The sequence below is a fragment of the Macaca thibetana genome, chromosome 2, assembly GCF_024542745.1.
Source record: "Macaca thibetana thibetana isolate TM-01 chromosome 2, ASM2454274v1, whole genome shotgun sequence".
Taxonomy (NCBI): Eukaryota; Metazoa; Chordata; class Mammalia; order Primates; family Cercopithecidae; genus Macaca; species Macaca thibetana.
Window position 1 is genome coordinate 95,841,336 of NC_065579.1, and position 26,663 is coordinate 95,867,998.

General features: G+C 39.0%; 1 protein-coding gene across 7 annotated transcripts in view; it reads right to left on the reverse strand.

Annotated features, from left to right (window-relative positions):
* The window catches only part of ULK4 (unc-51 like kinase 4), a 709,752-nt gene that overhangs the window by 432,794 nt on the left and 250,295 nt on the right, over window positions 1–26,663 (reverse strand). For all 7 annotated transcript variants that reach the window (XM_050780350.1, XM_050780346.1, XM_050780348.1 and 4 more), the window contains 2 exons: window positions 6,644–6,695; window positions 6,399–6,543 (listed from right to left, as the gene is read on the reverse strand). In XM_050780350.1, the coding sequence (XP_050636307.1) occupies window positions 6,399–6,543; window positions 6,644–6,695 (197 nt within the window). The remainder of the gene's footprint in view (window positions 1–6,398; window positions 6,544–6,643; window positions 6,696–26,663) is intronic.

The window sequence follows — 26,663 nt, forward strand, 5'->3', positions numbered from 1 at the left end:
GCAGGAGAATCGCTTGAACCCGGGAAGTGGAGGTTGCAGTGAGCCGAGATCGCTCCACTGCACTCCAGTCTGGTGACAGAGCACAACTCCATCTCAAAAACAAAAAAAAAGAAAAAGAAAGAGGTTTCTGAAGATGTAGTTAAGAAACCAAGATGAGATCATCCTGGGTTAGGCTGGGCATGGTGGTTCACACCTATAATCCCAGCACTTTGCAAGGCAGAGGCGGGCAGATCACTTGAGGTCAGGAGTTGGAGACCAGCCTGGCCAACATGGGGCAACTCCGTCTCTACTAAAAATATAAAAATTAGCTGGGTGTGGTAGTACATGCCTGTAGTCCCAGGTACTCAGGAGGCTGAGGCAGGAGAATCTCTTGAACCGGGGAGGCAGAGGTTGCAGTGAGCCGGGATTGCACCACTGCACTCCAGCCTGGGTGACAGAGGGAGACTCCATCTCAAACAAAACAAAACAAACAAACAACAAAGAAAAAGATCATCCTGGATTTAGGATGGGCGCTAAATCTAAATCCAGTGATGGCATACCCATAAGAGAAAGGCAGAGGAAAAACTGAGACAGAGACACAAGGGAGAAAGCCGTATGAAAGCAGAAGCACAAATTGGAGTGATACCACCACAAACCAAATATCACTTGCAGACATCAGAGGCACAGAACGGATTCTCCCTCAGGGCCACCTGAAGGAACCAACGCCACCAACGCCTTGATTTCAGACTTCTGGCTTCCTGAACTGTTAAAGAATGAATTCCTACTGTTTTAAGATAGTTGGTGTATATAAATTGTTACAGGAGCACTAAGAAACTAATACAAACACAAGAAACTAAATTCTGTCAACAATCTAAATGAGCCTGGAAACAGATTTCTCTCCAGAGCCTCTAGACTCAGCCCAGGGGATGCCTTGATTTCAGTTATGTGAGAACCTGAGCAGAGAACCCAGGGACACTGTGGCAGACTTCTCACCTACGGAGCTGTGACCTAATAAATGGGCATTGATTTAAGCCACCAAGTTTGTGGTAATTCATTATGTATCAACAGAAAACTAACCAGACATTTACAGTTAAATTTTCTTGTATTATATTAATACTTAGAATCTAAAGTTATATAAAAGTTTTGATGGTAAGTATCCTTTTCTTGACCTTAGTGAAAATGTCCTTAATTAAACGGTATTTCTAAAATTGTGATAAAAGGAGCACTAGAGTTCAGAAAGATATAAATGGGTAGGTCATGGGAAATACTGTCCTAAAGGCACAGAGTGTTGAGAAACCCTGAGCTTTAGAAAATATGAATTGTAAAACTCAAAAGCAAAGCACAGTTTCAGAAACAACACATGCTCCCTCCAGATTTACTAACATTATATAGGCCCAAAGTTTAATAAAGGTGGCTTCAATATAAACTTAATATTTCAGCAAACATTTTTACATACATGACTTACAAACTTCTTCAGTTAAAAAAAAAAAAAAAACTTCTGAAATTCTTGGAACTGTCAGAGACTAAGTTCTGTAAAAAGGCAGAGGCTATCCCTATCTTGGTCATTAATATTTCCAACAATTAGAAACATGCCTGTGAAATAAGATACATTTAGTATTAGGTGAGTAAATGAACTGATGAAGAGAGAAAACATTGTCTCTCCAGCTTATTTCACCTGACTCTCAATGTGCAGGTTTCTGCTGGAAACAAGCTAGACTGCTTCCTCCTCTTCCATAGCTTTGCTTATCCCCCTCCTGCCTGGGGTGCCTGGCCCCTCGCCACTTTTTTTTTTGTTTGTTTTGAGACAGGGTCTCACTCTATTGCCCAGGCTGGAGTGGTAGAATCACGGTCACTGTACCCTCGACACCCCTGGGCTCAGGTGATTCTCCCACCTCACCCTCCTGAGTAGCTGGGACTACAGGCGTGCACCACCACGCCTGGATAATTTTTGTATTTTTTTTTCTAGAGATGGGGTTTCACTATGTTGCCCAGGCTAGTCTCAAACTCCTGGTCTCAGGTGATCCATCCACCTTGGCCTCCCAAAGTGCTGAGATTACAGGAGTGAGCTGGTGCGTCCAGCAGCCCCATCTGTTTTCTATCCAGTAATACTCAGGTTTCAAAGTCTAACTCAAATACTATCTCCTTATAAATGGTATTATAATCCACATGTGATAGGCACTAAACAAATACTTTAAAGTTCATTCTTTTTGTTTTGTTTTGTTTTTGTTTTTTGAGACGGAGTCTTGCTCTGTCACCCAGGCTGGAGTGCAGTGGCGCGATCTTGGCTCACTGCAAGCTCCGCCTCCCGGGTTCAGGCCATTCTCCTGCTTCAGCCTCCCAAGTAGCTGGGACTAGATGCACCTGCCACCACAACCAGTTAATTTTTTATATCTTTAGTAGAGATGGGGTTTCACCAAGTTAGCCAAGATGGTCTCGATCTCCTGACCTCGTGATCTGCCAGCCTCAGCCTCCCAAAGTGCTGGGATTACAGGCAAGAGTCAACGCGCTCGGCCCCTAAAGTTCATTGTTTAGAAAGTAAAGCATGCACATGAGAAAGGATAATGATTCTTTGATATTAATTCATCAATTTAAATAGTACGCAGTTCATTCATGGTATTATGATAGACGTTGTGATGGTTAACTTTATTTGTCAAGTTACTCAATAAGTAGGGTACCCAGACATTTGGTCAAACATTTTTCTGGGTATGGCCATGATGGTGTTCCTGGATGAGATTAACGTTTGAATCGGTACACTGAGGGAAGCAAGTGGTCCTCCCTAACATGGGTGAATCTCATCCAGTCAAAGACCTGAACAGAGCAAAAAGGCTGAGTAAGAGGAAACTCCTCCTGCCTGACTGCCTTGAACTGGGACACAGGTCTTCTTTGCCTTTTAACTGGAACAGAAACATTGGCTCTTCTTCAGTCTTTAGCCTGCCAGCTTTCAGACAGCAACGACACCACCACAGGATCTCCTGGGTCTCCAGCTTGTCAAACGCAGATCTTGGGACTTCTCAACCTCTGTAATCATGCGAGCCGATTTCTTAAAATAAATCTTTATTTCACACACACACACACACACACACACACACACACACACACACACAGCTCCTACTGGCTCTGTTTCCCTGGAGAGCCCTCATACAGATATTTATTCTTACAACTGAGCTTTTGTTCATATTACACAGCAGCTCTGATAAGCACCTGGAACATGGGTATTATATGGTACTTAACAAGATTAAATTATTGTTCTTCCTGAGCATTTTTCCAGAAGTATTAGAAAAGACATCCACCCTTTCTCTAGGATTACCCTCTCTGCCAGGAACCATTTACCTACCAAGTGGATGAGAATAGGAGCCTATATGAGAACAAAGCAGAGTAGATGTAGGCAGAGCAAAAAGATGGCGAGAAAGACACAAAAACGGAGTAGCACAGACAGAATCAAGCCCCTAAATCCAGCTGTATCCACAAGTCTTTGACTTCTCAGTCATGTGAGCAAATAAATTATTTTATAAGTTAATTTGAATTGGCTGTTACTGTTTGCAAATAAAGTCTTGAATAATACAATACTTCCCTGTGCAAACTGGAGAGCCTACCATACATGTGCATGAAAAGGCTGTCACGGTGGCTTTATCAAAAGTATTGTTTAAGGTCAAGGGAAAGCTAAAACTTTAACAAAATAAAATGTATCAACACCAATATGTCTACTTGCCAAATTGAAGTGGGTGCTACATAGTTCCCATGGACTCTAGTAACTTAATTCATAAGCTATTATATTTGTATACTCAATGGAGAGCATGAATTTTCCATTATTAATATTTCTAAACTTATAACTACCAAGAGTTATCTTCAAAGATGAAACTCCTTGCCAAGGTTCTAGTTTTCCAGAGTTAAGGAGGTTAAATGAATGTGTTACTTACATTTCATTTTTAAAAATTTTAACATTACATCTACTGAGCCCTTACTATATATGCCAGGAACGCACAAAAAGCATTATATATTTTAACGGCCAATTCATTTCTATGAAGTATGTACCATTACTATTATTGCCCTATTAGAATCTTCAAAGATTAATGAGATTAAAATAATGAGCCTAATAATAACAGTCATGGTGCTAAACACTTGTCAAGAGGATACTATTTGCCACACACTGTACTAAGTGTTTCAAAAGAAGCATCCTATTTAATCTTTACGATTACCTTCTAAGGTAGGTACTATTATCCCTGTTCTACAGATGAGAAAACTAAGGCTTGGAGACTGAAATGCAGACCCAAGGCTTATACACCACAACCGAATCAGTCTGAAAGGTTTGAAAACATTCCGCATCGCATCCAAATAAATTGCATACCATTATCTGAAGTGTATTTCAAGTTGTGTAATAAAAGCTTGAACTCATCTACATTTTTAATGCTCTTGAACTGCCATGCGGTTTACATTTACATTTTCCTCTTTAATTCCTCATCTCTGGAAAAAGTAAAGACTCACACTAAAGGAAATATTTATTCCAGCTCAATGAGTAACACAAGATCACTGATTTAGAGTTAGCACTTTTTATTTCACAAACTGTTCCAAAACTGGGCAGACTTCAGACATACAGAAATGTGGTTTCAGATTAACAGAGCTTTAAAAAAGCTATTAGTAAACTAAAAAGCTATTAGTGAAGTCCTGTTGGAGTAAATCTGATCCCTACTGTGTGGAGGAGACATCTCAGTCCTGAAAATGCCTCTCTACAAGTTTTTACATAGCAGATATCCAAAGCACGTATTTTCTTTCTGTTTTTGTTTTTTTCTTAAGAGACAGAGCCTTGCTATGCTGCCCAAGCTGGCCTCAAACTCCTGAGCTCAGGCAATCTTCCAGTCTCAGCTCCCCAAATACCTGGGACTACAGGCACGAGCCACTGAACCCAGCTCTCAAGACACATCCTTTAAATATCATATTTTGTACAAAAACTACATTTAAGGCATTTTCTTGTCAGAAAGATGCATATAACTATATATGAACACTTTTAGAAGCATAAAATACACCAGAAACATTAATCCCATTAAAGAAGGGTATAATCTTTAATTGAATTCACATAAGTGTAGATCACAGACATACACTCACATATAACAAACATAACTGAAAAGTTACTTATTGATACTTTATCACCGAGCAAACTCCACATGACAAAGTTTCAAATAATTGTCTTACTTTGGGCATCAAAAGTACTCTTACAGTACATATTAATTATCAGAGCTGTCTCTGAAACCAACTGCAGAAGTGTAAAAAGGAAAAAAGAAACAAGAGGCTGGCCTAGAAATCAAGCCATTACAGATCAAGCTCCAGTCAATCAAGACAGGCTCCCCCAGACAGTGGAAGGGTCGACACAGAACACCCACACACTTACTATGAGGTACCATCCTCAACCAACTGGAGTAGTTGAGTGCTTCATCTATAGCAACTGGCAATTTCAGTTATTTGGGTTTTCTTTAATGTGAACCTAATATTATATGAGAGAGTTCAAACTCTTAACATTGGCCAAAATCAGAATGTAGTTACATCTGGTTTGTTTATTATGATTTTTTTTTTTAAATGAGAACAGCAGGTCTCAAGAAGTTGAAACAGTCGAGGGAAGCATTAAGTTAGGCTGTCATTCTTATAAACCTGCCAAACCGACCCAGACTGTGGTCGAGGCCCTGAAGAAAGCCATGATCAGGCAGGCATATTAATGCATGATATACAATCTAGCATTCGTTTAATTTCACAAAATCTTCTTTAATATCGACATATGGCATATACTTTTTGGAACTAGCTTTGATAAAATTGACAGTGTCCCCTCAACTATAAGGTGAGATTTTGGGGTTTCGCATGTTTGCATTAGGTGCTCTCAGTAGTCATCCTGCTGTGTGTTTGCTCTATGAGCAATGGAGTAAAAGAATACAAAACCCCTTTCTCTTGATGAATACTCATTACCTGTTCTGCCACCTCCACCCAACCCCTGAGAAAGTCCTGCTCAGAACTAAACCTAAGTTCTATTCCAAGAGTTTGGAGAAAGGCATTACCTATATCTCTATTATTTCTGAGTAGAGCCAGAAGTCTCAATTTCATGTTCCAGTAGTCTTGTAACATTGATTTCAATCATAACCCTCACCCCTTGAGCCATGAACACCTTTAAATCTGCATAACTTCAAAATCATGCTTCTGGCAGAAAACAGATTAAGCTTTAAATGGATGTCTTCGAAGATGAACTGAGATTCTTCTGGGTCTTCTGCAGTCTAACAGTTCCTGCATCTGTCTCTAAACTTTTTTTACAATGAGTACACAAGCATATGTGTATAAATATAAGGACATCAAGACCCCAACCCCATCACTGAACCTCGTTTGACAGAAGCTTCCTGGGTAGCCTACACTTCCCTGCATGAATACAACTGCATGATACTTACTGGGGAAGTAAGACATCTCGAATGAGAGCCAGAAGATTGCTGTCAGAATCGACACTGGCCTTCTCCTTGCCATCCCCAAACTCCTGGTTCACGAGTAGAGATGTGGTTTCTGAGAGCAACCGCAAGCTAAAGAGTCTCCACTCCACTTGAAAGAAAAAAAAAATGCCAAGAATGTGACTCCATAGAGATAGAATGAAAACAGAATGTGTAGCTAATGGAATTCTTGCTGGTGTCATCACACTTACCATTTTGGCTTTGAACCAAGGACACCAAGGGTGGCAGGATATAATCAACAACCTAAAAGGAAACATGTAAAAGACTTAGTTCAAATCTCTATGAACACAAAACTGATATCAACCACTATCTATATTTTTTCCACAGACAGAATCCCTAATCAAAGGAGTGAAAAAAACAATGGCTAAGTTTATTCTGGATTTCAACTCTCCATGACATTTAATAAACCACCAAGCTCATTTAACTCTAAAAAAGTCCTCAGGTCAAAATGGCATTATGAAAATCAAAACAGTAATTTCTCAAAACCTTCAGGGTCTATGAAAGGAACTTAGAATATAATGCAAAATCTAGTCGGCACAGGTTGGCATTAAACCATCAGATTAGTTATGTATAAGCTGGTGATCATTACTTCAAGTTTAACCTAAACAACAATCAAAATGTTGGGGAAAAAAGAGACACATAGTCCCCACGTTTTATCAAATACATCAAATAACTATGACAAGTTGGTCTTGGTTATTTTTAGAAATAGACCCCAAAGATGTAAATCCACTAGACAAACCACCTCTGTGAGTTACCAGTTGTATCAGAGAACAATCAATATGGTTTAAAACTTAACCCCAAAAGACAAGTATTTTCCTCCAAAATACCAAAAAAGAAAGAATCCCTACGCTCATCTAATGATGAAAACTACTGTTTCATTTGATGAACTATTTTACTGACAACAAACAAAATTCCCATTGTTTGTGTACTTGTTCTCTCTATACTGATAAAAGAGCAGGAGAATCTGTGCACCGCCAAATGACATCTTGCTCTCCATACCAACAAAACAATGCCCTGCAGAGGCAAGAATCTCCATACGTGATTGGTGGCCCACTAGTATTAACCTGTTCTATTTCCACTTGACATAGGAAATTTCTATGTGATAGTATATCTCAATATTTTTACAAGGACCCTAAGAACCAGGGGTGTTTAGTTCACCCTCTTCCACTAAGTGATGTCACATCACATCACTCAAAGCACAGATATCATGCTTCACCAAGGTATTTTGAGAACTCTAAACTTATAGTTATGTCTAAAGAAAAAACTATGCAAAGGAAAGAAATATATGCTGCTATCAATACTACCAACATGATCAACAGCTATCTTAAAGGTTGAATAGTGTATATCACGAGAGGAGTAAGACTGAAACAAATGATCTAAGTGCCCAACTCAAGAAATTTAAAAACAATTAAATGGTCAAAAAAGCAAGCTTGTCAGAAGATGAATACAGAAAAATCAACAGTATTTATGAGACAGAGTAGGAATGAGGCTTGGCTCCAGCTCAACCCTACTAGAGCATTCTTTCATACATTCCCAGTGATCACAAAACCCACACCACTACCTCATTGATGCCATACCCGCTAACCCCAAGGCTTTAGTCATGCTATATTGTTCCACTGAGCTCTCAAAATGTTTAACCATGCCTTTTACTTAAAGAATTCCAGGAACTGGCCTTAGGAGATCCAAACTATCAAACCAAGGTTGTGGAGTGTCCCACCTCAGGAAGGAATGGCAGCCTTGATGCTCCTGGCCAGACCGCCAGGTGGCCCATTACTCAAGATGACCATTGTAACCACATACACTGCCCTACACACCCTACTCATCATGTGCTTTGCCCAGTCCAGCACGCATACCCTACCCCTCGTATCAATTTCCATGCTTTGCCTAATACAAAATCCCAACCAGCTCTTTTCAGAGAGTCAGTCAGGGAATTATCTTTCTCTCTCTCTCTCATGCTGCTTCCCTCATCGCTGGACATAAGCTCCAATGAAGCCTTGTCCGGGAGAACTCTGTCGGCCTTATGTCCTATTGCATTAAGAGCCCAAGAACTCATGGTCAGTAACATATTCATTCAGGGCTTATCTGGGATCACCAGACATGGGGAACTTTTTTCTCCTCTGTGGAGGGAGGCTTGTGAGCCAGCAGGACAGCGGGACGTGACCCCTTCGTGGCTGACAGGAAGTCACCTGAAGTTTTGATTCAGTGCTGCTATGACTGGTGAGTTCTTCCTCCAGCCTCCCTGAGATTCCTCACAACCCACCCCAGACAATGCTTTCCCTTCCCTCCTGGTCTTCTATTTGTTGTGTCTTTCTTTTTCTTTCTTCTTCCTTTCTCCTTCCCTTCCTTCACTTTTCATTAACTTCATTGTTTCAGCCTAAATAGACACCCGTGTGGCACTGATTCAGCCTCAGTAGACACCCACGTGGCACTGGTTCAACCTCAACAGACACCCATGCAGCACAGGCCAAAACGGTCATTCAGTTCAGCTGGTAGGAAACTCTGTCTGGCACTGGGCTCTGTAATTTTCTTTAAGTACGTTCCCTCCCTTTGCCACGCCTTGTGGGAAAGGGAAGGCTGTGGACTTTGTCGTCTGTCTGTTCAAGCCTGCAACAAACCCTGGGTGCTATCTTTGTGAAGAGAGGACTGACAGCACATGGGTCCTGAGTTTGTGTCACTCCCGTCCTGATCCATTTTTCCTTCTTGTGTGTTTCATTTGACATCTGATTCCCCCATGCAGACTGTCGGGTGGCATCTTGCAAAGATAAGAGGCTTTCCTTCGGTTCCTCCATAAAATGGACAAAAGATGACTTTCTCTTGTAATGCAGCTTGGCCCCCACAGCTATGCTTCAGTGAGCAGAGTCAACAAAAGCTGCTTTGCTCTTCCAGAAGCTACACAGAAAGGGAACCCAGAAACCTGGCATGCCAGCAAAAGGTTAAGGATTTCTTACCAGCCAGGCTTCTGGCCTGCTTCTCTGTGCAAACCAGTTGAGTGAAATGGTAAAGATAATTGTTTGTCTCAAGGCCTATGACTCCTATAAGCCTGCTGTTTGGCAGACTCGTCAGTTACAAACATTGCTGCAGGTCCTTGAAACAAAAACTGGATGAGGTTTCCCTTTCATTTTATTTTCTGTCTTTGGGAGCTTGACCTTATGACCATGGGGGGTTCCTTTTCTTGCTATCTAGCATCCAGAAGGTGGGAATTCCGAGGCTCATGTCAGGTAGCCAGTCTGAAAGAACCTGGAGTCTGAGACACAAGCACAAATTCTTTGTCCCAAATGTGTCAAAAGCCCTTGGAGATGAGTTCTGTCTTAAAAGGTCCCACCCCAAGGGGCTTTTGTCATCTTTTGCTATCTTAAATCTATTTCAGACAGTAAATTCTTAGAGACCATGGAGATGCCTCCTCTACCCCCTCTCTAGAAATACCACTTGCTTATATTATAAAAACCTGAAAAATTACCATCTGAGCTTTAAAGCATTTTAGGATTGAGTCGCTATTGAAACTAAGTACATCATTAAAGGAAAAGCACTTTTCTCATTCTCAACAATTTTTAAAAGGTTTAAATTAAAAAGAAGGATGCATAAGAATGTCATGGCTAGCCTTACAAATTATCTTGAGCAGGTGAAATTCCTTGCAAGCTTGAAAATGGCTACTCGAGTTTCCTTCTGGGAAGACCAATGACAACAGCCTCATGCTGTAGTTCAGTGGCTAAGGCTGTGCCTTTTCACAATGGCTGCCTGGGTTCAATACCTGGCATAGAGAATGAGTCCTTTCTGGTTTTATATTTGTGTGACCTTTGCCATTTATTATTTTCCCCTCCATGAACAACTTCTGACTTCCTGTCTTGAATTTTCCTTTCTCTGAGCTACCTTTGAGGTGATTCTAAATCTTATAAAAACTGCTTGCCCTAAAAGGTTAGGCAAGGACAATAACTTGTTCAGCAGGAAGTAGCTTCCGAAGATGAGATCTTCGGCCCTTTCTCCTTAAGCATAAAGAAGGTGAAATTTCTCAGCAGGGAATGAGACAGCAGGAATGGGGCTTGGCTTCAGCTCACCCTCACCAGAGCATTCTTTAATACATTCCCACTGATCACAAAACCCACACCGCTACCTCACTGATGTCTTACCCACTAATCCCAAGGCTTTAGTCATACTCTGTTGTTCTTCTATGCTCCCATAAAGTTTAACCATGCCTTTTACTTAAGGAATTCCAAGAACTGGCCTTAGGAGATCCAAAATAAACCAAAGTTGTAGAGTGTTCCACCTCAGGAAGGAATGACAGCCTTGTTGTCATTGGCCAGACCACCAGGTGGCCCATTTCTCAAGATAAACATCATAAGCAGTTGTGCTGACCTATATACCCTACCCTTTACGTTCTTTGCCCAGCCTAGGCTGCATACCCTACCCTATTTATTAATTCCTATGTCTTGCCTAATAAAAATTTCCAGCCAGCTCTTCAAAGAGTTTGTCTGGGAATTCTCTCTCATGATACTTCCTTTATGCCCAGGCATAAGCTCCAATGAAGCCTTGTATGAGAAAACTCTTTTGGCCTCATGTCAATTTCTATTGCACTGAGAGCCCAAGGACCATGGTCAGTAACATTTATATGTACCTACAACAACCAACTGAATAACATAATTCAAAAAAATTCCATTTACAACAGGAATATTGTGATCTTAGCAAGAATATATATATGGATATAAATGTATGTGTGCATATATGTGTGTGTATACGCATATGAATATATTTACAGGTACTATAGTCGTTGATGGACTTCTGGGTTCTAGACCAACATGTAAAGAGTTTGGAAATCATCACAAGCAACCATACAACAAAGAAAAAGCTAAACAAACTAAAAATCAACAACTTTTCTTAGATAGGTCAAAGAATTAAAGTCATAGGGAAACCACCATCCTCAAAACTGGAGGGACAAGCAAATTCAGAAAATCACAGCTTACCAGGAGTAGGAACCACCGCTGGAGACAGCAACCACAACAACAACATAAAGGGTGATTGACTGAAACTGTTGGAGATTGAGCATGGACTAGTCTGAGAGATTAAAAACTCTCGGAGGCCCAGCCTTAGGAGAGCCCCCATGCTTCTGCAAGTGTTACCGTCAGGAACTCCCCACCAACACCACTTTTCAGGGTGAACTTGGAGAAAAAATCTCCTGGTACTTCAGTAGGGGAAGGAGAAATTTAACCATTTTGAAATATGCCCAGAGCATTGTTTAACAAAGGTCTGGACTCAGGGAAGCTATTTTACAACAGCCTAACTTAATGGGGTTTTAGCAGAACTTAACTCCCCAGGGCAATGGAAATGCCCAACTCCAGGCCCCTCTAGCCTTCTTGTCTCACCTACAGTGGGAGGTTGGGGGCGCTGAAAAGCACTTGTGAAGGTCACAGCCTAGGTACTCAGGCTCACTAAAAGAGTAAGACCTAATCACAGAACTATACAATACATCCCTTCCCCCAACACCTTACCACAGCATCAACACGGCTTCAGCATAGTAACACAGACTTACAACTGACACAGGTGGTATTTAAGACAGAGTTCTTAGGGAAACCCAAAGACAACAGGAGAGAAAACAACTCGGTTACTAGAGGAAATTTTAGTCTCTGAAACCTACAACTACCACAAACAACCAACACAGCCTACCTCCTGGCCTTTTATAAACATAAAACTTCACACTAAAGGTCCATTTACCTAAGTTCAGTTCGCCTGACACATCATGCTGGAATGAAATTTCAAAGTGCTAAGAGAAAAAAGCCACCAACCTACAATTCTGTATACAATGAAATTATCCCTCAAAATTGAAGGAGAAATGAAGACTTTCTCACAGACAAAAATTGAAGAAATTTTTCACCAGCAGACTTGCCTTGTAAGAAGTATTTAAAGAAATTCTTCAGAGATAAGGAAAATTATAGGTCAGCAACGCACATCTATATAAAGAAAGCAAGAACGTTAGAGAAGTGAATAAATGAAGGTAAAATGCAGTTTTTAATAAGAAGACTCAGAGAGGCCAATTCTCTGAAAATTAATCTATAATTCCAACACACAAAAAAAATCTAACAAGGTTTTCAGGAACTCCTCATATTGACTCTGTAATATACATGGAAAGCAGATCAAGAAGAACAGAAAACTGGCTAGGTGCAGTAGCTCACGCCTGGAAGCAACTTGGGGAGGCTGAGTTGGGCAAATCACTTGAGGTCGGGAGTTTGAGACCAGCCTGGACAACATGATGAAACCTTATCTCTACTGAAAATGCAAAACTTAGCCAGGCATGGTGGCAAGCGCCTGTAATCCCATCTACTCGGGAGGCTGAGGGGCAAGAATCACTTGAACCTGGGAGGCGGAGGTTGCAATGAGCTGAGATTGTGCCACTGCACTCCAGACTGGGCGACAGAGCAAGATTCCATCTTAACAACAACAAAAAGAATAAAAGAAAACTTCCAAGAAAGTTTGGGAAAAGGATGCCTAACTCTAACAAGTTTCCACATTTACTATGATGGAAATAAAATGCTATAAGCACAGGGCTAGATACGATCAATGGAACAGAATAGAGACTCTAGAAACAGACATATATGGGAACTCTCTATATGAGAGAGTTATTCAGAGTAGGACCTGAATCTGGCTCACTACATTCTCAAAGATGGTATAGCCAAGCATAGTGGCTCACACCTGTAGACTCAGCTACTTAGGAGGCCGAGGTGGGAGAATCGCTTGAGCTCAGGAGTTTGAGAACAGCCTGAGCAACATAGAACCCCACCCCTAAAAAATGAATAAACACACAAACAAACAAATAGATGGTTTATCTAAGGCCCTTACTAAGAATATATGAGCAAATCAAATAGCTAGAAAGTTTTCTTGGGGCCACTTTTTACATCACTGCTATAACTCTATTCATACTATTTTTTAGTATAAAGAAGGCATTTTTTAAAAGATTTGAACTTACAAAAGTATTTGTTTATGGTACAGAATGTCAATTTCTTTAGAACAAAACAAAACCTAATTTGCTTTTGTATCCTAGTTATCAGCTGAGGTCACCCTAAACTTTGAGTTTCAAATAAAACCGTCAGCCTTGTGTGCTATTAGGCAATTTAGTGTCCTTTCCAAGATTTCTGGGAATTTGCAGAGGCTTATTTACTTTCCCATGATTCACTGCCAACTCTGAGTTTCTACCTCACTTATCTGCTTTTTACCTTCTCCTGCCTGCTATTTGCTTCTGGGAGACTGAATATACTGGTGGGAGCCAGACTATATATGACAATATATGACAATAGAACTCTAACCCACAACCTCTACAGGAACCAGTAGGGAAGCCAACACCACAACCTCCGTAGCAATTAGACTGGGATGGTTAGGATTTAGTCAATGACTGTCAGCTTCAGTATTTTTTGTACTCTTCCAACTTAGGGCCGACTAGAGAAAGCCAAAAATGTTCCCCGAACCAACCACACAGGATGTCCTGCTTCTAATGAGCCTACTTCCAGTTTTCCCTGCCAATAGCCTCCAGTCAGGGCACACCTGAAGTCTTCCCTCTCCCACTCCCCTCCTTGCCTTTAAGTCTCTGCCAAATGCTAGTGATGTTGGCCAACTTCTTTGCTATAGCAACTCTGAAAAAACAGTCTGTTTTTGGTTGATCTTTGTTGATTTCTACCCACCAGTGTAAGTCATAGAACATAGCCCTTTTTAATAATTACATTTAGAAGACTCACAAATTCTTGGTATGTATACCAGACTTTATTGAGAGTCTGGAGTAATGGAGGGTTTATAGCAGCAACACCAACAATTTAAAATTGAAATATATCTGTTTTTAATCATCTTCAATCACTTGCAACTTTAACTTTTCTCACAGGCCTTCTTCCTTCACAAGCTCTGGGCTCCTGTCCTGCTGCCTAACTTTTTGGCTTCTAGGCAGCCCTCCTCTTTGTTTCTGCCTCCTTTCCTCTTTTCTTAACTCTCCCACCAACCAATACATTTTTATTTCTTATGCAGACAAATTTTAGCTATTCTGCTACCCCCATCCCCTTTCTTCATGCAGGGTTCTAGGCCACTCCCCAATCTTGCCTACAAAAGAAACAGAAACTCAATACAGACCATCCATGGCCTCATAGCTATAGAAAGGCCAGGCATGTGTTTCCAGGTAACAGCTGTGCTGTCTTCAACCAGACCACCTTTCCAGGACAGAGCACCTATATGCAAAAGGGAGGTTCTTCCCTCATAATCCAAGCTCATAGTGTTACAGCAGGTAGTCAGGCAGACATGAGCAGGGCAGGAGAGGGCCCCTGACCCCAACCAGGAACATCAGGCGACATCAGGTGATAGGCGGTTGTTAACTGTCTAAAATTACTGGTCACAGTCAGTGCTAGGCAAAGGCAGTCTCCCTAGAGAGAAACACCTGAAACTGGTGATCAGAAGCTTCCTGATAAGATCTAAGGAGTTAGGTGACTGGGCTCAAGCATGTGCACTAAGAGGCAAAATGGCAGAGTTTAACTGGTATATGACCTTCTGGGAACATTCTAGCGGTAAGGGAAGAACGGCCTCAAGTGAGCATGTGTACAACTCCAGTAAACACAGCACACATGTAGCCCCTCCCAAGTTCTGGAGGCCACTGCACATGTGGACAACCCGCCCCAAGGGAAGCATCAGGGGAGAAGAGATGCAGACCCTGGAAGCATGCCAACGTATAAAACCCCAAGTCCAAGGTCAAACCACAAACTTGAATCTCTCAAGTTGCCCACTTGGCCCTCTTCCAAGTATACTTTACTTCCTTTTGTTCCTGCTATAAAACTTTTAAATAAACTTTCACTCCTGCTCTAAAACTTGCCTTGAGTCTGCCTATGCCCATGAGTCGAATTCCTTCTTCTGAGGAGGCAAGAACTGAAACTGTTGCAGACCCATAGGGATTTGCCACCACTAACAATACCTCCCCCAAAGATGGGAAATTCTCTCTTCCAAATATCCTTTTAAACAGTATTATCTATTTATTCATTTCCTTTAACATCCATTGATTTTTAACTAAAGTTAAATTGTCTTAGGACCTGAGAAATTTCAAACCCGGTAACACATCAACACAAAGAATGAGTTAATATTACACTTATTGATTAATCATGTTACATACAGGATGTTTGGAGAGCGCAGTCTGACACATGATGAACCGCAATCTGCATTTTGAGAAGTCAAATTAAAATTGTTCACTTTAATGACAACCCAACACCAAACAGCAACAATGCAGCAAGACAATAAAGAACAACAACAAAAAAAGGACAAAGCCCTAAAAATTATCTTTATCAAGTCACTTCTAATTCATAGTGAGAAAACCATGACAACAAAATCTGACACAGTATATGACAGCAAACATGTTCTAAACCTTTGAACGGGCATGGCTTTGCTCACTGGTATGGGGTCACCTTATTAAAAAGAGACTGAATCACTGAGACAATAGACAATGAGTACCTTTTTGCTGCTGTGGAGTTCGATAATATGCTCACCAATGTTCTGCCCTTCCAGAATCTTCCACAGAATTTATACATATACATATTTATATATACTACTATATGCTGCATATTTAATGACATATGTAATATATATTTAATGGTATTAAAATAAATGCCATTGCACCCTAATCAAGCTCCTCTGTACCAGCGATCTCTATTATAAAATTCCATCACTCATTATTTATTTTAGTGTAGGGATAATACACTTATATGGAATAATCCAAGGAATTTTAATAATTAATACTAGTAATATTGATTTCTTAAAGACATTCACTCGTGCTAAAGTTCATTTGACAACGTGTTCTGAAAGCAAAGACCTACTGAACTTTTTGAAAATGGAAATTCCCAAGTCTGGTGACTTTTATTTCTTTGCTCAAAAACTAAGACCCCCCACCCATTTTTTTAAAAATGTGTGAATATATGTGCACATTAGCTTCTCTGTATATCAGTTTCTCTGCATGTTAATGATTCTCAATGACATGTCCCAGATGAAATGAATGTCTATGACTTAGGAATGCTAAGACAGCTCTGGGACAATAGTACATGCTAAACAATAGTAAACACATTTGAAATTCATAAATAACACTTGCATCACTAAACCTTATTTTACTTGTTCTTAAAGTTATTGTTGCCCAAGATGATGCTTTGTTTAAATCTTCTTTCCAATATTAAATAGCTATAAAAATGTTAAGGAATTCCCACGGTTATGTTAGGTTGGTAACACACTATTGGGAAGACTGTGTCGAAACAGGCATTCTCATACATTGCTGGTGAGACAGAAAAATGGTAAAAGCCTACATAAGGGATTCTGGCAGTATCTAACAAAAGCCCAAGTGCATTTACTCTTTGATCCCAAAATCACCCTTCTAGTGATTAAACGGGTAAATCACAATTTACCCCGAAGATACACCTACAACAATACGAAACTAAATATGAACAAGGTTATTTATTGCTTATAATTACAAATATTAAGCAACTACCTAGTGGGCCAAACATTGGTGGAATACTAAACTTGTTTTAATAAAGAGTGAGAAAAATCTCTAAGAACTGATACGGAGTAATTTCTAATACTCATTATTAAAGGAAAAGGCAAAATGCAAAAGAACGTATATAGTATGTTATTTACGGTATAAGAAGGAAAAATAAGAAAACATATACTCTCTTTACAGAAAGAAATATTAAAAGGACAAATCAGAAAACAATGAAGTTGTTTATCTACAAGGGTAAGGAGAGTATGATGGAATGGCAACGGAGTAGAAGGGATATATATTTCAGGGAAGGGAGTGGCACTGCTCTGAATATATCTTTTTCCATAGTTTTGACTTTTTTGGAAGCACATCCATGTTCTACATATTTTAAAAATAAAAGCAACAAAAGAGGAAGGAGAAAAAGAAAACCTAAAATTGAAAGCGAACAGAGACAAATCAACCATACTTCAAAATAATATTATAACCACACCAAAAGTGGGGAAGGGAGCTAATCCAAGTACCTTATGAACGCAGTATTGACTATATACTCCCAGTATTGCTTGGAGATGAGAAGAGGTTGGGAAGGCAAGGAATTCAGCAAACAAATCGTGACCTCATTTGGTTTGTTTTGGTATTGGTTTCAGTGAAGCAATTCCATAACAATTTTAAATGTATTACAGGATTAAGCAAACAAGAAAATGTGCTGATGATGCTGAAGCCAAAACGTCTACAAAGGGACACACAAATATAAAACAGGCAAAGGCAAGAAAGAACTGTGTAGGAGACTGGATACAAAGATAGCATGGTGAACTCATGATTTCAAATATGTATGTGTGTACATATAGGCATGTGTATGTAAGTACGTATAGCTGTCCCTCAGTATCCACAGGGGACTGGCTCCAGGGAGAGAACAATGTGTCAACACGTAATTGAGTAGGAGCATCGTAGGGGCTGTTATGGAGGGAGGTATAGAAAGCTATGGACCCCAGAGCAGGGAGGGACATACTCTGTTGGGTGGGTAGAGGGGAGTCTCACAGAAATTACTTTTGAACAGGGCTTAGAGAGAAAAGGAGGAGGAGATAGGGCAGACAATCTGACTTGGTGGGTAAGTTTAGGTTCACACAAGGAATGCTGAGTATAGTTGGTCCTCAGTATCTGAGACAGATTGGTTCCAGGATCCCTTTCCTTATACCAAAATCCAGGAATCCTTAAGTCCTTTATATAAAATGGCATTAGTATTTGCATATAAACTACACACAACCTCCCATATACCTTCAGTCATCTCTAGGTGACTTACAATATCTAATGCAACGTAAGTGCCAGCTAATAGTTGTTATACTCTATTTTTTAAATTTGTATTATTTTTTATTGTTGTATTATCACTTTTCATTTTTTTTCAAATATGTTTTATCTGCTGTTGGTTGAATCCAAGGATGTGGAACCTGTGAATATGGAGGGCCAAACCATCTGTGACTATATGGTATGTATGTGTGTTCATATGCATATGTGTTAGTCTACTCAGGCTGCTATAACAAATGCCTTAGACTGGCTAATTTAATAATAGAAATGTGTTTCTCACAGTTTAGCAGGCTGGGAAGTCCAAGATCATGGTGCCAGCAGGTTCAATGTCTGGTGAGGGCTGCTTCCAAGAGGGCATCCTTTAGCTGTGTCTTCACATGGCAGAAGTAGTACAAAGGCCAAAACAACTCCCTCAAGTTCTTTTAAAGGACACAAATTCCATTCATGAAAGGGGAACCCTCATGATCTAATCATCTTCTGAAGGCCCCACCTCTTAATACTATGACATTGGGGATTAAGTTTCAATATATGAAGTTTGAGGACACATTCAGACCATCACAATGCATATACATGCATATATTTCCTAACTGCTTCTTGGAAGGGCTAGAAGCTAAGATGTCCCAGAAGAGAAGAGCACACTTAGTGCCCCATCTTGGTCTCTAATGCCATTTCCCAGTAAAGAAAACCAGGGCTCCTCAGAGAAATGACTAATTTCATAGCCAGGGAAGAGTAGTAACAAACTGAGGAAAAAATATTTTGTTGTAACATAAAATAAGGCAGCATTCAAAAAAGAATAGGGTATGTCACAAAGACACTTGAAAGAAGCCAACTTGAAAGGGCTTGCACTAGCCAAATCTGGAAAATATCAGGACCAAAATAATATAGTAATGAAGTCATTGATAAAAATAGGAATCTGTGGTAGACTGAATGATGCCTCCCCAAAGACAGCCATGTCCTGATTTCCAGAACCTTCAAATTTGTTATTTACATAGCAAAAAGGAACTTGCAGATGAGGTTAAGTTAAGGACTCTGAGAGGAGACAGTATCTTGGATTATTCAGGCGGGTCCAATATAACAATAAGGGTCCTTAAAGGGTGACAGGATGGTCAGAGTCAGAGAAGATGTAACAATAAACGCAGAGGTTAGAGAGAGATTTGAAGATGCTGCTCTGATGGCTTTGAAGATGGAAGGGGCCACAAGCCTAAGAATCCAGGTGGCCTCGAGAAGCTGGAAAAGTCAAGGAAGCAGACCCTTCCCTTAGAGTCTCTGGAAGGAACACAGCCATGCTGACACCTTCATTGTAGCCCTAAAATTCATTTCAAGCTTCTGACTCTCCAGAACTGTAAGATAACAAATTTGTGTTGTTTTAAACCAGTAAATTTGTGGTGATTTGTTACAGCAGCAATAGAAAACTAATACAGAATATGAATCCACACCAATAAAAGATAGGTAGAGATGCTTATTCACATCAGTTAACTTTAAATATATATATACACAGTCATGCATGGCATAATGACGCTTTGGTCAGCAACAGAGCACATGTATGATGACGGTCCCATAAGATTATAATGGAGCTGAAAAATTCCTATTGCTTACTGACAACGTCTTGACGATCCTGATCTTGTGTAATCCTAGACTAATAGTGTGTGTTTTTGTCTTCATTTTTAATAAAAAAAGTTAGAAAGGAAAAAAATTTTAATTAAAAATTTCAAAAATAGAAAAAAACTTATCAAATATTTTTGTACAACAGAACAATGTGTGTTTTAAAATCAGTGTTATTACAAAAGAGTCAAAAAGTTTTTAGAAGTTTATAAAGTAAAAATGTGATAGTAAGATACAAAGAATTTGATACTGAAGAAAGAAAAATACATTTTTTTTCTACAGGCATGCACCACTATGCCCAGTTAATTGTTTTTTAAATTTTTTGTAGGTATATAGTCTCACTATGTTGCCCAGGTTGGTCTTTGAACTCCTGGCCTCAAGTGGTTTGCCTGCCTCAGTCTCCCAAAGTGCTAAGATTACAGGTGAAGGTGTGAGCCTCTGTGCCCGACCAAAAAATATTTTTTAATAAATTTAGTGTAGCTTAACTGAACAGTGTTGATAATGTCTGCAGTAGTGTATAGTAACGTCCTAGGCCTTCAGATTCACTCACTACTCACTACTGACTCACCCAAAGCAACTCTAGTCCTGCAAGCTCCATTCATAGTAAGCATCCTATAAAAGTGTAACATTTATCTTTATATGGTATTTTCACCACATCTTTTCCTGGTATACTTACCATTTGTTACAATTACCTACAATATTCAGTGCAGTAACATGCTGTACAGGTTTGTAGTCTAGGTGTGTAATGGGCTACACCACTCAGGTTGGTGTAAGTACATTCTATGATGTTTGCACAACAAAAAAAATCACCAAATAAGGCATTTTTCAGCATGCATCTCCATCTTTAAGCAAGGCGTGACTATATATACAAGTTGAGCATTCCTAATCCAAAAATCTAAAATCTGAAATGCTCTAAAATTTGAAACATTTTTTTCTCTTTTTTAGAAATGGGGTTATGGCTACATTGCCCAAGCTGGCCTTGAACTCCTAGGCTCAAGTTATTCTCCCACCTCAGCCTCCCAAGTAGCTGCGACTACAGGAGCTCACCACCATGCCCAGCTTGAAACTTTTTGAGCACCAACATGACGCTCGGAGGCAATGCTCATTAGAGTATTTCAGATTTTCAGATTAGGGATGTTCAACCAATAAGGATAATGTAAATATTCCAAAAATGTAAATATTTGAAAATCCCCAAAACATCAAAAATCTAAAGCACTTCTGGTCCCAGGTGTTTCAGATAAGGGATAATCAACCTGTATATAGGCTTACCTTTACCAAGTTCTAAACCTTTTTTCATATTTATGTAAATTTTTAATTCACAAATAAGATATATACATAAAGATGTACTTATCCTAAGTATACAGTTCAGATAATTTTCACAACATGAACATACTCATGTAAGTAGCACCTAGATGAAGGTACAGGACATTATGAAGACCCTTTTGTCACCTACCAGTCACCACCCAAGGGTCACCACTATCATGACTTGGAATAGTTTTGTCTATTCTTAATTTTTTTGCAAGTGGAATCATGGTATTTTGTATTTGTTAACTTTAGCTCAACATTAAATTTGTAAGATTTATCCATGTCGTTAAGTGTAACTGAAGGTCATTTGTTTTCTCTGTGGAAGAGCATTCCATCATTTGACTATACCATAATGTAGTCATCCACAGACTGTTGATGGGAATTCAGATGGTTTCCAGTTTGGAGCTATGAGCATTCTTAGCTCATTTCTATTGAATATATATTTAGAAGTAAAATTGCTGAGTCACAGTATATGCATATGTTCAGCTTTAGTAGCTACTGCCCAACAGTTTTTCAGAGTAGTTGTACCAACGTACACTCTGAGTATAGTGTTTCTGGGTTCCATGTGCTCTACATCACCACCAACACTAAGTATTAACTCAAATAACTGGTTTAAAGCTAGATTATTCATTATTTATTAGCCTCCAGCCTCTCTCTGAAAAATTTGCAAAAGGATAGGTTTTTCATTAAAAAGTATTAAGGCTTAGCTTACTTTCTAAAGTTAAATAGAAATATATTTTAATCAAATTATGTATATTGCAGCCAGAACTTTCTAATAAAGAAGTCATCTTTATTTTCCCTTTGCTATTAATAATATTTTCCAAAACCACCACAAGTGGGGAACAAATTCTCTGTACCAAACAAATCGTGTGGCTTTCTCACTGTCCTATAGGCCAGATTGATGATTTCAACTCTGAGGAGCTAAATGGTCTAAAACTCTGGGAAAAAATCTGAATTAAGTGCTTGTGCTCAGGAAGAATCAAATGCATTTAGCCACTTCCATACAATATAGTATTGATCAGCAGCCTTGAATTTCATGTGTGCTAACATTTCAAACAACAGTATGCTCCCTGGGGTGTTGGATCTTCATCTTCATGTATTCTAGTCATGCTCAAAAAGAGGTAATTAGAAAATTTCTCATGAGTTATAGCATTAAAAAATATTTTTATGAAGCCAGTAAGTTGCAGTAATACCTCTTCTATCATAATAGATGCTGTAGTTACAATAATTAGTATGCTTGCATTTCATGATTAGAAAATAAACTAATTTCTATTTAAATGCAAACTAGATATTTATAAATACTGGATCTTAACAAATTAGCCATAAAGTTACTGCTCATTAGGCAAAAGAATTAATAAGCAACATCTCAGCAAGTCATATCTTATCTGATGACTTGGAATTCATTGCTATGACAATGACCATGACAAACAGGTTCCTAGTTATGGTGGGTACTGTTACGTGGATTAACATTCTTACAGAAAACAATGAAAACTGCCAGATAAAATATAAAGACCCTAAACCCTAAGCTCTGAAAACAGGGGGAGCTTTCAGACTAGTTTCTGAATGAAAACCTGAGGCAGAGAGTTGAGACCATGAGAGCATGGAGCTGACTGCCCAGGAGGCACTTAGCAACAACACAAACACAGGTATCAGTGGGACCCCTGCACTCAGATCCTCCTAGCATACAGAGTTTTATGAGTCACCTTACACAGAAACGGACATCTGCAGAGAGGAGATTATATTCTCAAAGTAAGGAAAAACTAGATTCATTCACCAACCCCTCCACACACATTCACACTCCTGAAAATTGAGGAGGCTGCCCTGGGAAGGTATGATCTCAGACCTACATTGTCAGGGATTTGCACACTGGGTACAAATGATGCTGATCTGAGGTACTGTCCCAACTGGCAGAGCCCTTAGGTGCCTGGCAGAAGGAAACATGTTATGGAGGAAGGAACATCCATACTTGATTTCAGGGAATGCCCTCTAATGGATTTCAGGAACAATGACCAACAAGGATAAACAATACTCAGGCCTCCAAGAAAACAGGAAGATTTGGGCATGAACAAGATATAACAGACACCACAGACAAAAGATGACTTTCATTGTCTTCTGATATGAAAGACTGAATAACAAACATGAATAAATAAGTCACACACTAGAAAATACAGGGAACAGGACATTATAAAAAGCAATACAGATTTGGAAAAAAAAAAAAAAAAAAAAAAGACAAGCAGAATTTCTAGCAATGATAGACTTCTACAAATGAAAAATAACCAAAATTAGAAACTCAACTGCTATATGTGGCAGCAGAAGGGGCATAGTAGAAGACAGGAAAAAAAAAAAAAAAGAAAATTATTCAGAATATTAACTCTAAAAAAGAAAAAGCTGGAATACACAAAAAGTAAGAATTAGAAAGTACAGTGAGAAAGTTTAATGAGTATGTGATCTGAATTGCTGAAGGAGATAGAACGAGAGAGAGAATAAGCAGAGATAATGGCAGAAAGTTTTCCAGACTGATGAAAAAGGAAATCCACAGATTCAAGAAGCACAGAGAATCCTCAAAAGAATAAGTAAAAAAAGAAATTTATATTTAGTTACATCATAGTGAATCTACAGAAAACCAAATCTACACCACCTCCCCGCAAAACGTTTTAGAAGGGCCGAAGGAACAAAAAGAGAGATTTCCTTCCAAGGAAAAACTTGAGATTAATCACCAACCTATCAATAGCAACAATTCAGAACGTAAGATAATGAAATAATATCTGTGCAGTGCTGAAAAATAATACCAAAAACAACTACCAAACTGAAATTTAATACTCAGCAAAACATCACTCAAGGAAGAATGACTTTATCAGATAGTTTGCCACCAGCACACGTAAGCTAAAGGAAACTATAAAGGATGTACTCCAGTCAGAAATAAGTGAAGACAGGAGTGAAAACTAAGAAGAAAAGAAGCATAAAAAAGTAGTAAATACGTGAATAAAGGTAAATGAACATTAACTATATTAAAGTAGTGATGATAAAGTCTGGTGGATATTTAAAAGAGAGAAACAAAACAAGACAGACTTGAAAATCCCAGACAACAATAATATATATATCATGAGGGGACTAAGTGGAGTTAAGTAGGCTAAGGTCTGTACATTACTAATAGAAAAGAAAGTTTATTTTTAAGTTTAGCTTTTAATACATTAATATGTATGATGTAAATTTTAAAGTAACCAGTAAAAGAATAGGAGGAGAATATATAAATACCAACCTTATATAGGGAAAAAACAAAATGAAAAATAAAATGTCAATAAAACAAGAGAGTAGAAGTAGGTAAGAAGAAAATAATGTATGACAAAGTTTGAAAGAATATAGTAGAATGAATCCAAACAGACCAACAATTACAGTGTGTAAATGGAGTACATTCTGTAGTTAGAAGTAAAAAATTGGCCAAATTAATTTTTTAATTTTTTAAATATTTATTTATTTATTTTGAGACCCAGTCTCGCTCTGTCGTCCAGGCTGGAGTGCAGTGGTGTGAGCTCAGCTCACTGCAACCTCCGCCTCCCAGATTCAAGCGATCCTCCTGCCTCAGTCTGCAGACTAGCTGGGATTACAGGTACATGCCACCACATCCAGCCAATTTTCGCATTTTTAGTAGAGATGGGGTTTCATTACATTGGCCAGGCTGGTCTTGAACTCCCAACCTCATGTGATCTGCCTTCCTCAGCCTCCCAAAGTGCTGGGATTACAGGCATGAGTCACCACGCCTGGCCTGGACAAATTAATTTTAAAATATTATATGATGTTTATATTACATAGCTCTAAAACATAAAAATAGATGTTTGAAGGAAAAGAATGAAAAAATATATAGAAGGCAAATATTAATGAAAAGAAAGTTTGCATGATTATGTTAGAATGGGACAAAGAGTAAGACAAAAAACATTCCTACATATAAAGAGGGCCACTTCACAACGATACAAGGCTGACTTCATAAAACGACATAAGTTGAAATTTGCATACACCTAATAACATGGCCTCAAAATACATAAAACAAAAATTGTCAGAACTACCAGAAGAAATAAATTCATAATAGTTATAGGAGATTTATACACATGTCTTTCAGTAATTTATAGAAAAAGCAGGCCAGGCCGGGCACGGTGGCTCAAGCCTGTAATCCCAGCACTTTGGGAGGCCGAGACGGGCGGATCACGAGGTCAGGAGATCGAGACCATCCTGGCTAACACGGTGAAACCCCGTCTCTACTAAAAAATACAAAAAACTAGCCGGGCGAGGTGGCGGGCGCCTGTAGTCCCAGCTACTCGGGAGGCTGAGGCAGGAGAATGGCGTAAATCTGGGAGGCGGAGCTTGCAGTGATCTGAGATCCGGCCACTGCACTCCAGCCCGGACGACAGAGCCAGACTCCGTCAAAAAAAGAAAGAAAAGAAAGAAAAGAAAAGAAAAGAAAAGAAAAGAAAAGAAAAGAAAAGAAAAGAAAAGAAAAGAGCAGACCAAAATTAGTAATTTTTTTTTTTTTTTTTTTTTTTTTTTTTGAGACAGATTCTCGCTTTGTCACCAGCCTGGAGTGCAGTGGCGCAATCTCGGCTCACTGCAACCTCCGCCTCCCAGGTTCAAGCGATTCTTCTGCCTCAGCCTCCCGAGTAGCTGGGACTACAGGCATGCACCACCATGCCCAGCTAATTTTTGTATTTTTAGTAGAGATGTGGTTTCACCATGTTGGCCAGGATGGTCTTGACCTCCTGACCTCAAGTGATCTGCCCGCCTCAGCCTCCCAAAATACTGGGATTATAGGCATAAGCCACCACGCCCAGCCAAGGATAAGATCTGAATAACTAATAAACTTACTTGATGATCATATATTGAATACTGCACAGAACAGTTGCAAAATATGTATTTTTTTCAAACATACAGAGTATCTATAAAAAATAACCTCATAATGGGCTATAAACCAAGACTTTATGAATTTCAACATATTAAAGTCACCCAGACTACATTCTCTAACTTCAAAGCAGTTAAACTAGAAATCAGTATACAAAGATAAATATAATGTATCCATATGACATTTAAATACATATATATTAATAACCCATGAGTCAATGAAGATGAATATAAAATATTTTAACTAAAAGATTAAAATTATATATACCAAAACTTGTGGGATGATGCTAAAGCAGTAATTAAACATAATCTGAAATGCATAAATTAGAAAAGAAATATGAAAAATTAACAAGCTAAATATTTACCCCAAAAAGTTAGAAAAAGAATTCAAAATAGACCCAAAGAAAAAGGAAATAAGAATAATTACAACAATTAAAGAACAAAGAAACAGAAGCAATTAGCAAAATGAAACAATGACATTCTAAACCATGTTTTATAAATTCAAATTTCTAAATCTGTCTATAATAAAAACCCAAAGTAGAACTGAGCTAATTCCAAGATGTTAGAAGCCACAGACTACAGTATTTAAGTGAAGGATTTAATGCACACACACACACACACACACAACAAGTTAACTGTGTTTGAAGGGTGCG